Source organism: Ictidomys tridecemlineatus, chromosome 12, assembly GCF_052094955.1.
Source record: "Ictidomys tridecemlineatus isolate mIctTri1 chromosome 12, mIctTri1.hap1, whole genome shotgun sequence".
NCBI lineage: Eukaryota > Metazoa > Chordata > Mammalia > Rodentia > Sciuridae > Ictidomys > Ictidomys tridecemlineatus.
Genome location: NC_135488.1, coordinates 70,574,548 through 70,590,327, shown reverse-complemented (window position 1 = coordinate 70,590,327; position 15,780 = coordinate 70,574,548). Strand labels below are relative to the sequence as shown.

The window sequence follows — 15,780 nt, the reverse complement described above, 5'->3', positions numbered from 1 at the left end:
ACATGTAGCAATCACTGTTTTCTTTAAACATATGCCTATGTCGTTGGAATAAGTACTTAGTACTTTCTTTTATAAATTATTAATTTTTTTCCATCAATTAAAAACTTTCATCTTCAAGTAACCAAAATATTTGGGGAAGAAAAAAATGTATTATAGTTCTGTTTTTAGTTAGTTTGTTTTGGGCTTTATGGCTGAACTTCATGTATATTCATTTTATGTCTTACATCCTCAGTTCTCCTTATATTTATGTATGTCAGTGACCCTTTTAGAAAGTCATTAAATGTATTTATTAACTTTTATATGAAATAATCTTAAACTTGCCCTCCTTTGTTACTTGTACTGTCATCTTTAAATCTTGTTCTGTAGTTTCTATACTCTTTTGTAACCAAAAAAATGATGATTTACTTGGATCAATTTTTGCAGTCCTTTTCCTGAAAGTAGAAGTAAACAGTTTGTTTCCATTGACAAGTTTTGTCAGCTTTTAAGCATTTGAGCCCTGATATTTGATAATAAAAAAATTGAATAGGCAAAATTGCATATTCTCTTCCCCTATGGAGAACAGAAAATGCTCCATTTACATTACTATGAAGATTTTAATAATGTTTGAATATTATGATGGTATTACAAAAAAATAACACAGTTATTGAATCTTTTTAATGTAGTCAATTTTAACTCATTTTAATATTAATTTATTATGATTTTAAATCAATAATATGATTTTATGAAATCTTTTATACTTTATAATAGGTTCTACATGGTATACAGAATTTCAGTTGAGGGATTTTGTTTTATTTTTCTTCAATAGAATGATAAAATAAAATTTCTGGACTAATGTCTAAAATATAAGTTGTTTCACTTTAAAATATAAAAGTCACTAGGGTAGGCATGATGGCATCTGCATGTAATCTCAACTATGTGGGAGGCTGAAGCAGGAAGATCACTGAAGACCAGGAATTTGAGAGTAACCTAGGCAGCATAGAAAGACCCTGTTTCAAATCAGTCAATCAAAAATCATTAATATATGTCAATCATAAATGTTTCTGTAATAATCAGAGTAAGTTGCTTGAAGTATCACTTAGGAAATAATTGTGATTTTTCTTGAATTCAATGACCAATTTTTTGCTTTTTACTAAAATATTTTGTTGGAGTTGCCTGGCATAATTAAAATTAGTTTTAGTGTACTATGATTATTGGCTTTCTGAAACTTTTCTCCAGTATGGAAAAATATGTATGTATTTAGGCCATACTGGGGATTGAACTCAGGGTCTTTCACATGCTAAGCAAGCACTCTACCACTGAGCTACCTTGCCAACCCTTTTTAATTTGAGGCCAAGACTTACTTAGTTGCTCAGGCGGGACTTTTGATAATCCTGCCTCAGCCTCTCAAATAGCTGGGACCATTTATTTTTGTCAACAAAACCTATATGCAAATTTGTTTTCAAATTGAAAATTTAAATAATAAAATATTGAAGTATTTAGTGTGACACATCTATCACCTTACCAGTATGATTTTAATACAACTTTAATTCAACCTGAGGATCCTTATGTTATTCTTATTAGAATATTAATTGGATTCATATTTTAAAAATTATTTAATTAAAAGCTCTAAAGGTTAAGAATGGGGTCTGGTAATATCGAATGGGAGAGTATGTGCTTAGTATGTTCAAGGCCCTGGGTTCAATCCCTAGCACCCGCAGCGGGGGCGGGGGGGGGGGGGAGGGGAGGGGGGGAGGGGGGGGAGGGGGGTGGGGGGGGAGGGGGGTGGGGGGGGAGTTTTAAAGTTTTGTAGCCTACAGAACTTTCAAAAAAGAAGTCCAGGGATACATGTATGTATTTTTTATATAGTCTAGAATGAATTTCTGGATACCTAAATATTCTGGTATAATTACCAAGGCCCTTTTAAAATTTAATCCATTTTATATTCTTTTAAACAAATTTATTACATTGCAGTTTGTGATGATAAGCTAGTATAGTGAGATAAATAATATTGCACTGATAAGAAGTTGAAAATTTCCAAAATTTAGGTACCATAATGCTGATACTATTAGAGACTCTGATGATTGTCATGAAACATTAACTATCCAGAGATGTCGTGTTTTATGAACACAATTCCTAGAGAGGTAGACAGAGAACTTAAGTATTACATTTTCTAAACTTCAGAATTCCTTAACACCTCTAAAAGGAATTTCTTGTTTCATTATTGTTTTGTGCTCTGAGAGCTCTATAATTTATTAATTCAAGATTCCAGTCTTTGAAAACACATTAAAGCCAGGTGCAGTGGTGCATGCCTATAATCCTAGCAGCTTTGGGAGGCTGAGGCAGGAGGATCTTGAGTTCAAAGCTAGCCTCAGCAACTTAGCAAGATCTTGTCTCAAAATAAAAAAGTAAAAAGAACTGGAGATTAAATTAATTAATTATTCAGTGGTTAAATGCCTCTGGGTTCAATTCCTGGTGCAAAAAAGAAAAGAAAAGAAAGAGAGAGAGAAAGAGAGAAAGAAAGAAGGAAAGAAAGAAAGAGAAAGAAAGAAAGAAAATTAAAAATATCATACAGGGGCTGGGATTGTGGCTCAGTGGTAGAGTGTTTGCCTAGCACATGTGAGGTACTTGGTTCAATCCTCAGCACCACACTAATAGGTAAATAAATAAATAAATAAGTGTATTGTGTTCATCTACAACTAAATTTTTTTAAAAATAGCATGTAAATATCATATGCTATTAGTTTACTTAATCTCTTGGTATCATTTTATAGAACCAGTTACTGAAACAGCTTCGCCTAAAAAAACAGAAGAATCTTTTCATAATAACAGTTATAATCCCTTTAAAGATGTACAATATTTGAACCCATTTGATGAGCCAGAAACTTTTGTAACTATAAAGGATTCTCCTCCCCCGTCTACAAAACGAAAAAATATAAGACCTGTGGACATGAGCAAGTACCTCTATGCTGATAGTTCTAAAACTGAAGAAGAATTGGATGAGTAAGTATATTTCATTTTGCTATTACCACAGTTCAGTTTCTAAAGTAATTAAAGAGATCCTTTTGTAATGTAAATTTGGATAGGTAAAAAATGTATTTTATAAATTTAATATGTATTTTATAAATACATATAAATTTCTGTGTAGCTCATTCCTGATCTGAATTTTTATAGTCTTAACCCTTATTCTCTGACCCTCTTCCATACGATTATGTGAGTACTCTAAACTAACAAATGAGGGAGATGTGTTCCTGGAATCTCTTGTTGAAATTTTAATTGTATCATCTCATAGAAACCATATTACAAATGGTAGGTAGGTTTTTTATCGAATAGCGTAAGCATTACACTTGAATGTTATATTATAGTTTTGCTGTGGGATCCAAATTAGTCATTTATGATATTAATTTGATGAGAAGACTTTTTCAAGTGCCAAACATTGAAAGACTTTTTCAAGATCCTAACATTGATAAATCAGGTCTTATTATAAGCTTCAGATGAATAGGCAGTATGATTAACACTGCCGTATTGTTCAAATATAGATTGGGGATAAAAAGGCAATATATTCACATTGTGATCTAGAGTTGCATAGTGCACAATCTGTGTGACTGTAGACCATGACCATGAGTATATTTAAAAAGTGACAACAAGCCAGACATGGTGTTTCATGCCTGTAATCCTAGTGGCTTGAGAGACTGAGCAAGAGGATAGCAAGTTCAAAGCCAGCCTCAGCAACTTAGTGAGGCCCTGTCTTGAAATGAAAAAATAAAAAGGGCTGGTGATACAGCTCAGTAGTTCAGCACCTTTGTATTCAATCCCTGGATCCCTGGTACAAAAAAAGAAAAAAAAAAAAAGACAACAAAACTTCAAATTCTAGCAATAATGGAATAACACAGACTAGATGTACCTCTTGTCTTAAACAACTAAAAATGGAATAAACTATGTGAAGTACTGGTTTTCAGACATTGGGCATAAACTGGATGGTACAGGGAGTTCTGAGAGAATAGAAACAAAGATGATGAGCCCTGTAGTTGTCCAGTCTTACTTATGGAGTAATCTCCCTGAATTGGAGAGATAGAATTTGGTCTTTGAGGATTATAGAATGGCTAAAATATGTGGACAGAGTACCAGAGAGGAGAGAGCTACTTTCAGAATTTCATAGATCTATAGAAGATTTTTGAGTCTTTAGCTGAGTATTGATCAGAAAAAAATTACCAAGGACAAAGAAACAGACATAATAATCCCTGGAGTCCACCTAAGACCACGAATAGTTTGTGTTCCCATTACCCAGGGGAGAAGACAGCACATGGAGCATCAATTAGAGTCCTCAGCAGGATATTGCCTCAATGGTAGACCAAATTAGCCTCAGTACAAAGACTTTTCTGGACCTGCCTGACAAGCTTAAAGACAAGGTTCAAAAGATCAAAGTAATTCCAAGTAATTTAACTGCATCCCACACAAAGCTCAAAATATTTAAGGGAATGTGTGTGTGTGTGTGTGTGTGTGTGTGTGTGTGTGTGTGTATGTGTAAATTTAAAACACAATTCACAAAGACAATAAAAAATTAGTAGGCATGTATAAAAAGCAGGAAAATCTGACCCATAATGAGAAGCAAAGTTTATCATTAACTGTGGATACAGAAGTGGGACAAGTGATGGAACTATTAAGTAAGCATAAATATATTCCAAATATTTAAGAAGGTGGAGGAAAACAGAGAGCATGGGTGATATTTTAAAAATTCAAATTGAATTCATAGAAATGAGAAATACAAAGTCTGAGATGAAAAATACTCTGTATGGGATTAATCCCGTGTTACAGAAGACAGAAATATTAGTGAACCTAATGACATAGGAATAGAAACCACCCAGAATGAAACACATGGGAAAGAAAAATGAATAGAGGATTGGTAAGCTGTGGGACAACTTCAAGTGGCCTAACTTTTGTATAATTGAAATTCTAGAAAGAGAGGAGAGAAAGGGAAATAGAAAAAATATTTGACAAATTTGAAAAATATTGGCCAAAGGATTTTAGAAATTAAAAAATAGATGCACCTATTAGGTCCAAGAAACCTAATGAACCCCAAGCACAAGAAACACGAAGAAAATCATAGGAAGGTTTCTCAACAAAAACAATCCAAATTATAAGCCAGCAGGGTAACATTTTTAAAGTTCTGAAAGAAAACATCAAAAACTTGTCAACACAAATTTCTATTTCCAGTCAAGAAAAGAGGGCATGAAAGGGTAAGCAAAATAATTTTTTCCATATATCCAAAAGCTGAATGAATTCTTTATTATCTGGTTTGCTTTGCAATATATATATATATATATTTAAGGCAAAAAAAAGTCTTTTATGCATGAGGAAAATGACAAAGGAATGAAGACACAGGAAATGGCAAGTGTGTGTATAAAATGTTTGTCTTATTTTTAAAAGATTTTTGTTTTAAAAAGATAATTGTTTTTAAGCCTTAAATAATAATGTATGCTAAGTTTTATAATATGTAAAAGTAAAGTATGATTGTATAACAGTTGTAAAAACTGAGTGGGGAAATTAAAGGATACTGCTTTAAGCTTCTCATATATAAGATTACTTGAAAACAAACTTTTTTCACAGATAACTTAAATTTTTTATGTAGAAAATCATAAGAGTCTCCAAAAAAGCTTCTGGAACTGAAAACTAAATTTAATAGGGTTATAGATACAAGATTAACATACAAATTTAATTTTTTCTCTGTAGTGATATTGAACAATCAAAAAAGGTCATTTTAAATTAAAAACAAACAATTAGAATTTTTTTTTTAAAGATACACTTAAAGGGTCTAGGGTATAGCTTAGTGGTGGAGGTCCTGGGTTCAACCCCCTGCATCAAAAAAAGAAAGGTACAAAAGTATCCTCTAAAAATCAGGAATACATTTGAAGGTGGACAATTATTATACAATGAAAACAGCAAAACATTGCTGAGCAAAATTCTATGACCATGTATTCAAAGGTATGAGTTCTTTTCATTTGATCTGAGATTCAATGATGTATTGGATTATATGGCCATACAAAACAAGCAGGAAAGTCAGAGGCTGAAGATGCAGGTGAGAAAGAGAAAATTATTAAAGGAATTGGCTTACATGATCATGGAGACTAAGACATCCCAATACAGATCATCATTTGCAGGCTAGAGACTTGGGGATGCCTATAACATGACTCAGTGTAAGTCTAAAAGCCTGATAACCTGGGAGGCCACTAGTGTAGGTCCTGGAGTTCAAAGTCCATAGAACCTGGTGCTCCGATGCCAAGGCCAGGAGAAGAATGTTTCCCAGCTGCAGAAAAGAGAAAGACCAATTTGCCTGTCTTGTTTTGTTTTATCCAGGCTTCTAACCAGTTGAATGGGCAATGATTAAGAGCACAGGGACTGTTGGACTTAGAAAAGAGATGATTTTAGGAAACTATAGTGACTAACTTCAAATATTTTATGACTTTTGTTTGAAAGAGTAAGGGAGTTGATTTATTTTCTATTGTTCTGGAACTATGTTTCTCGATCTTTTCCTACTTTACAATACTATGTAATGACTCTCACATGTTTTACATGCCTCCCTGGATATAGCTATGTTTTGGTAAAAGCTAAAAAAGTTCTAACCTCCATAAATACTTAGAATTACATTATTAATAATAATTTGATTTCAAACCCAGGTTGAGATCTCATTACTAATTAAAAACTGTATGGGGGTTTAAAAGTTGGCTCAACTCTTGCCAATGTTATTGTTTGTTTCCTTTGAAATAGCTAATGTGTAATAAATAAAATTTCTCATGGGTGGTGTAGGTGCTGAGTAATAGCCACACACCTAGAATATTTGAATGTAAATGTAAACTTTAAATATCTTTCAGTCATTCCAAGATGTATGAATATTACACAATACACACACACACCCTGCTCTCTCCTATTAACAAATTAAAGAGACAGCTAATGTTTGCTTAAACTTTTACAATGCCTTAATAAAAACCAAAATCAGAATCAGTGGGTGTTTCCTTTTGACCATTCTTTTTTTTTTTTTTTTTTTTTTAACATGAAAGTCACAGTCTTCACAAGTTTCCCATGAATAAAGAGCCTGCTAAATTGCTCAATCATTTGCGGTTACTAGAGGGAGCCTATAAACAGCTATTTCTTTCTTTCTTTGGTTCTTTTTTTTTTTTTTTTTAAGGAATACACACAGAAGTCCTAAAGATTTCACATCAGCTAATGTGCAAGTCCAGGAAGAATTTGGTTTGCATTACTTACTTATTTGGTATTCATATATCTCCAAAAGTTTATAGGTTCCATATCAGTGACAGAAATCGTCCAAAATTTATTCTTACTTCAATTATAACTTACAACTTTTTATCAAGTGAAAAGTTTCTGTGACTCATTTTCTATTATTAAACTGTTCCTGTATGCTCCAATATAGAATTTTCCACAAATAAACAGTACTGAGTATTTTGATGTATAAAACATCTCCCATCAGTACCAAAAGAAAAATACATACCTTCCTTGCTCTTTAGCATCGGTTCTTTACACTTAGCAACTGTTTGGTTTCTCACTTTTCTTGGCTTTGGTAGACAGTTTGGCTATTCCAATTTAGTGAAAAGAAAACTGATAAAGCAATATTATATTAGAATTTTTAAGTAACTTTTGAGGACCCACATGTAGACATTTCTGATGTTGCTGTGTCAGTTTCTCAAGCCTCTCATGGAATTTTATTCAGAGAAGGTATATACTCATTTTAATAAATTTGAATTGTTTTTCCAAAGAAACAATAGACTTTCAAGATGAGAGGAAAAGACTACAGATTTCTCTTTACCCTGGTTTCATAGTGTAATATTTCCAGTATGTTTTAGTTAATCTTGCTGCTAACCAACTTTAGTTTTACTTTCTGATTCCAAACCCAGGTTGAAATCTCATTACTAATTAAAAACTGTATGGGGGTTTCCTGGATGAATATCCAAACAATAAATAATATCATTTAAAATCATTCTATCCAACTTCTTTAATATAACATGAATTTTAAACTCACAGTGTGTTAATGTTTTAACTAATATATCACTCAGGTTTACAGTTCAAAGATGAAAATAATTTTTATTCAGAGCAATGTGGAAAGTCCTGAAATAGATTATTTAAATCATAAATGATCAACAAGATGTGGAAATTGTGTTAAATCCTTAAATTTCCTCATGTAAAGTACTGCTTAAGAATATAGTCATGGTCTAAGAAATACTTGATTAGCAAATTTTGTCATTGAACCAACATCCTAGAATGTACTTACACAAACAAAAATAGCCAAAATGACACTAGCTGATATAATCCTATGAGACCACCATGTATATGCAGTCCATTGTCAACCAAAATGTGTGTGATGCATGTATATTAAATGTATTTATCAGCAGTTATATCACTATTTTCATTTTGAAGAGAAAATGGTATATTCACATAATACTTTATGTAGGCACTGTTCCTGTTCACTTGTTCTTAGCAGTACTTTTTTATATTGAGATATACATACTTTCTAAAACATTAAATTACCCATTTAAAAATGTATACTGCAGGTGTTTTTGGTATATTTGCTGTGTCTTATGATCACCACTACTGCCTAATACCATAACATATTTATCATTAACACAAGGAGTTCCATACCTCTTAGCAGTTAGTCCCAACTCCCCAGTTCCTCCATCCTCTGCGTTAATCTACTGTATTTATCTATGAATTTGACCATAGATATGGACATTTCGTGTAAATGGAAACATTTGCTGTTCATTCTTGAGTGGAATATTCATTTTTATTTAGGGCTTTCTGAATTATAAAGGGAAGGATCTGAAAACTCATAAAGGACTTTTATCCTTACTCTGATTTAGTAGCTAATCAGTGGTGGTGCCTAGCACACTATTGTCTCACAGGCAAATTATGGATGTATAAAGATAGTGATTTTCGTAGTCCTCCTGATGGCCAGGCACAGTCAAAGGCAGCTAAAGTTCCCGACACTTTTAATTTCAAGCAGCTTTCTTTGTTATGTCAAATTTCATTTTCAGTATATGTCATAATATGAAAACATTGAGAATCACAGCTCTAATTCGTTCAAGAAAATGTCTGTTTTGGGCAGAGATTAATAATGAGTTAATACAACTCAGTGATAGAGCACATACCCGTTATATACCAGGCCGTACATTCAGTCCCTAGCACTGCAAAAACAAGAACAAAACAAATGTCTATTTGGATTGTTTTTAATAACATAAATGTTAGGAACCAACTTTGGAAATAGTTGATCTGGACTTCTTTTCTACTTGTGTTTATTTTCCCTATGCAAATAATTCAGTGGTTAGAGGGAGATATAGTGAGTAGAACTTGGCAGAGAAAGCATGAAGAAAAAGGTCAATATTTTGAGATACCTTGCTATACTTATGAGATAAGGTTATGGAAGTTTTATGCAAATTGAGTTGTATAAATTTATCTGTATAAAGTATACCAAAGAGTTGTCTGTTTAAAAGAATTCTGGGGACTGGGATGTGGCTCAAGCTGTAGCGCGCTCTCCTGGCATGCGTGCGGCCCGGGTTTGATCCTCAGCACCACATACAAACAAAGATGTTGTGTCCGCCGATAACTAAAAAAAAATTAAAAAATAATAAAATAAAAGAATTCTGATTTATTTTCCCTGTTAAGCACATCTTTTTGTAATATAAGCAGTCTATACTCTAAAATAACTAGGTTTATCTTAAAACCATTCATGTCTACATAATAAATTAATAATAATGATTATTATAGGAGCTACCATCTTACAAAATAATATGGAAATTTGTTAATCAGAAATAATTATTTAAATTATCTTCCAAATAATTCATATAACTGAATTAATTCAGTTAGATTGACTTGGTTCTTCTCAGCTCTGAGGCATTTAATATTGGGAAGCAAGTTAGTTTTGAAACAAACAAAAAATAAAAATATTTCTCCCTAACTTTTGGAATTTACATTTTTTTATCTCATTTATTTACATTTATCTCCCTTCAAATTACTTTTAAGGCTTCAAAAATAACTGAACAAGGCTATTGAAAAAAATAGCAAGAAAACAAGATTATTGTGAGGATTGAATGGGTTAATACATGTGAAGCATTTAAAGCAGCATCTAGCATAGTATACTTACTAAATGTTAATTAATATTGGTAAGTCCTCCATTCTATAGTAAATGTGATAGCTTTTCTACATCTTTTCAGAGAACATTTTCAGCTTCTTCTGAACAACTAGTTTTTTTTAACATTGTTCTTTACTTTGATTTCCCCAAGTTTTCTTATAGATAATAAGCATGGACATATAAATAAATACTTCAAATATATCTTAGTTACTAGACAAGAGTATTTAGGTTTGAAAAGGTAATTATATATATAAATATACACACAAATATTTATTTATTTATGCAAATATATAGATTTCCTGTTCTTTTTCTCTTGAAGGCAGAGTCATAAGAACACAAAGAACAGCAAATAGATTTCTGTGTAGGTGCCAGGTCCAACTTGTTAGGTTAATATTAAGTTAAAAGAAATTCTTAGACTTTATCCTAGCCCAGTGAAAACGAGTCACATGATATCAGTTATTGCCATGAGTATGAGAGTGATATCACAAGTGTGATATTTCTCTTTTCCAGTCTAGGTTTATTTGGTACCCAGAGCCTCATGTGACCTGATTGTTTAAATTCTTAGAGTTGTAGATAGTTTTTGGTTCTAGGCAAGTCTGTACTATGGGACTCTAGAAACTATTGATATTGGGGAAAATTGCAACAAAATACTAATAACTAGGATAATGGTTTATTACTGCCATAGGAAGAATAATCAGCATATATACCAGTTACTAATATTAATGGGTAACTAAAAAAAAAACAATGTCCTTCTGCTTTATTAATAAGGCAGTTAACAAAGAAACTTTTCTGCCTGGACCTAGAGTCTAGGTAAGTAGGGAAGGAAGGGGAGCTTTCTCTGGGAATTTATAAGGACAGGCCCACATTATGTGGATTGACATTATGTTGGATTTGACATTATTTTGGCAAGATTGTCTAGAAACTCAAGGTAGAAAAAAATACAAAGTGGCTGCTAAGTACAAGCATAAAACACTTTGAAGAGAGACACTCCCAACTCAGACTACACAAGATTTCTTCAGAATAAGCCCTGAATTTATAATCTAAATTGTAAAACACACAAGGAGGGGTTGTGGCTCAGTGGTAGAGTGTTGTGGCTCAGTGGTAGAGTGTTCACCTAGCACATGCAAGGCCCCGGGTTTGATCCTCAGCACCACATATAAACAAACAAACAAATAAATGGTATTCAGCTACTACTAAAATATAAATATTAAAAAATTAAAATAAAATAAAATACACAAGGAAACAGTTTACCAAGAGAAAGAATCAGGAAACAAAAGAAATAGCAAGATTATATAAGTAATCTTGTAGTTATTATTCAAATAATGGACTTGTCAGATGGAGTTATGCAAAAAATATGTTTAAATTATTGAAATCTTTGTGTCCGAGGTATCTCATGTACAGATATATGAGGAAAGATAGTTATTGAAACTAAAAATTAATGTGGAATTGACTATTAGATACAGATGAAGAGAGAAAAAATTATCTAGAATGTAGCACATAAAAAGTAAAGATTTATAAAAATATGGAGATATAGGTGGTTCAATATCTAGTAAGATTTTCTAAAGAAGACAATAGGAAGAATAGAGAAGAAGCTATCAAAGGGAGAATGATAATTTTTCAAACTGATAAAATATGAGTCTTCAGACACAGAGAATACAAGGAGTCTGAAAGAAAATAAATTAAAAGAAATCCACACCTAGACATACCATAGTTAAATTGCTCAAAACCAGAAATAAAGAGATCTTAATGTCAACCAGCTATAAAAATTACTAGAAAGAAGTAATATGAGGCTGACAGTGGGCTAATGATTTTCAAAGAACTGCGAAAGAATAACTGAAAAATATAACTCTGTCCAGCTAAGTTTTCATTTAAGTGTGAGATTGAAAGATACTTTCAAAACCTGGGAGAATTTACTGACAGTACTTTGCTGAATGAACCACTGAAAGATGGTTCCCTTAAGAGAAGAGAATTTGACACAAAAGCAGGGATTAAATTCAAGAAGAAAAAGAAATGGGAGTGAAGCATAAAAAAAGAAAGTAAATCAACATTTCTACATCTTATTTCCTCTTCCTAGACTATCAAGAATATATAGGATATCCTTTTTTGAAAATAATACATTTTCTAAGGTTCTGTTTTGTAGTAGTTGAAGCTGAGCATGACCTAGTATTTAACATCTTTTTAAAGTGGCAAATTTTATTTAAGTCTAGATAGAAATGGACCCAAAGATTAATAGCCATTGTTCTGATTGTAAGACTTTCTGGTTTGGGTTTATTTGCACGAAACATTATAGTTTTCAGTACATATTTAATTATTTTAGTTGGAAATAATTTGAGAGACATTTAACAATAATTCTGATTTCATTTAGATCAAATCCTTTTTATGAGCCTAAACCAACTTCTCCAAATAATTTGGTAAATCCATTTCAAGAACTGGAAATTGAAAGAAGAGTGAAACGAAGGGCCCCACCTCCACCAGTTCTCTCACCAAAGACAGGAGGAGTAAATGAAAACACAGTTGTTTCTGCAGGAAGAGATCTCTCTACTTCTCCTAAGGTAGGATATTACTCTTAATACAGCATGTATTAATGTTTGCTCTTTTTCCTCCATGCAGTTGCAATTTGAATTAGCAAAAGCCACTGTTAGCTATTTTTGAAAATTTAAAAGTAAAATTTAAAAGTAAATCTATATTATACTATAATAAAATATGCTTGCACAATTTAGCTATTGTGAATTGTGCTAGTATAAACATTGATGTGGCTGTGTCCCTGTAGTATGCTGTTTTTAAGTCCTTTGGGTATAGACCGAGGAGAGGGATAGCTGGGTCAAATGATGGTTCCATTCCCAATTTGCCCTTCAGTAGATGAATGGATAAAAAAAAAATGTGGCATATATACACAATGGAATATTACTAAGCAATAAAAGAGAATAAAATCATGGCATTTGTAGGTAAATGGATGGAGTTGGAGAAGATAATGCTAAGTGAAGTTAGCCAATCCCAAAAAACCAAATGTGGAATGTTTTCTTTGATATAAGGAAGCTGATTCATAGTAGGATAGGGAGACAGAGAATGGGAGGAATAGACAAACTCTAGATAGGACAGAGGGGTGGGAGGGGAAGGGAGGGGGCATGGAGTAATTAATGATGGTTGAATGTGATGATCATTATTATTTAAAGTACATGTATGAAGACACAAATTGGTGTGAGTATACTATGTATACAACCAGAGAGATGAAAAATTGAGCTCTAAAGAATTGAAATGAGTTTGCTGTTATATATAAATAAAAAATAAATTTTTTAAAAAAGGAAGAAAATATATGTTTGCAAAACTATTCATTTATAGTACAGTTTGGATGGGATAGTTTGGGTTAATGTATGTTTGTTTGTTTGTTTAAGACAGGGTTTTGCTATGTTGCTCAGACTGGTCTTGAATTTGTGGGTTTAAGCCATTTTCTTGCCTCAGCCTCCCAAGTGCTGGGACTACAAACGTGTATGACCACACTAAGCCTTTTTTTTTTTTTTAGGTGTTTGGGTTTGAACCCAGGACCTCACATGTACTAAATACATACTCTATCACTGAGGTACAGCCCCCGTCCTGAGATTTATTTTTAAAATGCTGCTTTGACATTAAAGGAAGAAGAGCATTATAATTATAGGATTGGTTCCTTAAAGGAAGGATATTCTGAAGCATCTAGGCAGAAGGGACAACTTATACTGTTATAGAAGTTATTCTTTGACAAATGTACTATAAACATTAAGACTCAATGCAGAGAACTTTATTGAAGAATTTCAATATTGCCACTTTAAGTCAAGTTTCAGTAGTTTCTCTTGGATAGGCAATTTTTTAGTTCATTTTGTGGCTGTTGTTAACTCAGTTCTGAACTAGTTGATTTTATTTATATGTATTTTTACTGTTTTAAAGGAAGAATGATTTTACTGAGGTCCTCATTCTGCCATTTTAGATGTCAATTTCCTTTGTTTTGAAACAGGGTTTTGTTTTGTTTTTTAAACCTATGACTTTAGGAAGGATCTAAGGATAAATTATGTCATGCAGTTGGCTACAGAAAGGGATGAGGGGGTACTCTAAATGAAAGGAGCAAATGGTTGAAATATAAAGCAAAGGAGATGGCTAATTCTAATACCTATAGGAACAAAAGTATAGGCAGGTTCGGCACTAGTCAGAATCAGGAAACTATTTAGGTTTCTTATCCATTCTGACCATCAAGAATACCTGTACCTATTTTTTGTCTTCCTGAATCTCCAGTCTCTTATTGCCTTCTGCCTGCCCCATCCCTCTTCTCTAGTCTCATTAACAGATTTGATCCACAAAACAACATGAGAAATATATACCATTATCTCTGTCTTACATATGAGAAACTGAACCTCAGTTAAGTAATTTGCATAAAGTGATAAAAGTAATGATGACAGTGCTAGGAATAAAATTCGTCTTTTTCAAGCATAAAACACATGCTTTTCCCACTGTGTCATGATACCTCTACAGAGGTATTTCTGATTCCAAGTTGGAACTATAGTATAATTTTCTGTAGTAACATTATTTCCATGGTGATTAGATTCTCTGGTAGTGAAATATGTAATAGCTATGTGTAATGTAAAAATATTACATTACTTTGAGAATGATGTTCCATTGCAGATATATTGTGGAATTAATTATGTTTATTGACAGATCGGTTGTACCACCATGCCTCACCTGGAAAATGTCTCACGATGCTCACAGAGAACAAAAACACAGTCAAATCCACAGTAACTTTTTTTGACTTGAAGTTAATTTGGATAGTAAGTTAAACACAGCTGAAAAAATAAATTTGTAAAACTGTAAGCTTAGCATGGTGGCACATACCAGTAGTCCCAGCTATTTGGGAGCCTTGCTTGAGCCCAGAAATTTGAGACCAGCTTGGGCAACACAGCAAGTTCCCTATTTCTTAAAAAGCATAGAGTAGAATAAAGTAGAATAAAATAGAATAATTGCTAATACATTATTAAATGAAAAAAAAAAGTATGTAACGAACATAGCCAGGTATCATGGTGCATGCCTGTAATCCCAGCAACTCAGGAGACTGAGGCAGGAGGATCCCAACTTAGAAGCCAGCCTAGGCAATTTAGCAAGCCTCCTGTCTTAAATGATAAAAAGGGCTGAGGTTATAGCTCAGCTTTCTACATTTATATAATGATATCTGAAGAGACATGTTAATCTTTAGAGCATAAGATTATTGGTGAGGAAATAGAGGGACATTTCTCTTTTCCCCCTTTTGTCACGTGTAGTATCAATTCTGAAATATATTTGAACACTCATACTGCAGGGCCCAGAGTAGAGCAAGGCAAGAGAGAGATCCACAGGGCATTTAAGAGGTGCTTCCTCTTGGGTTGGTGCAAGTGCAGATTCTACACTTAAAACACCCCAAGAGTGCATGCTCTCTGAAATCTTTGATTCCAGGCACTCTTTGACTCACCCTGGTGCACAAAAGGGGCATAACTGATGGACAAATATGCAGTAGGAATAACTCACAGATCTTTGCAAATTTAAAGAACAAGCAACTACCTACCATAGAGAACTCCTCTAAGAATGTGCCTCTTGATTTTTCTCAGTGTGTAGTGAAAAAGAATAAAATGTGAAAAAAATTTTAAAACCCTGATTGAACTATTAGCTTTTAAAAAC

At 32.9% G+C, this 15,780-nt stretch overlaps 1 protein-coding gene across 10 annotated transcripts in view; it reads left to right on the top strand.

Annotated features, from left to right (window-relative positions):
• Positions 1-15,780, top strand: part of Ehbp1 (EH domain binding protein 1) — a 316,989-nt gene that overhangs the window by 147,224 nt on the left and 153,985 nt on the right. For all 10 annotated transcript variants that reach the window (XM_040271158.2, XM_040271164.2, XM_078029123.1 and 7 more), the window contains 2 exons: positions 2,750-2,978; positions 12,476-12,662. In XM_040271158.2, coding sequence (XP_040127092.2) covers positions 2,750-2,978; positions 12,476-12,662 — 416 coding nt within the window. The remainder of the gene's footprint in view (positions 1-2,749; positions 2,979-12,475; positions 12,663-15,780) is intronic.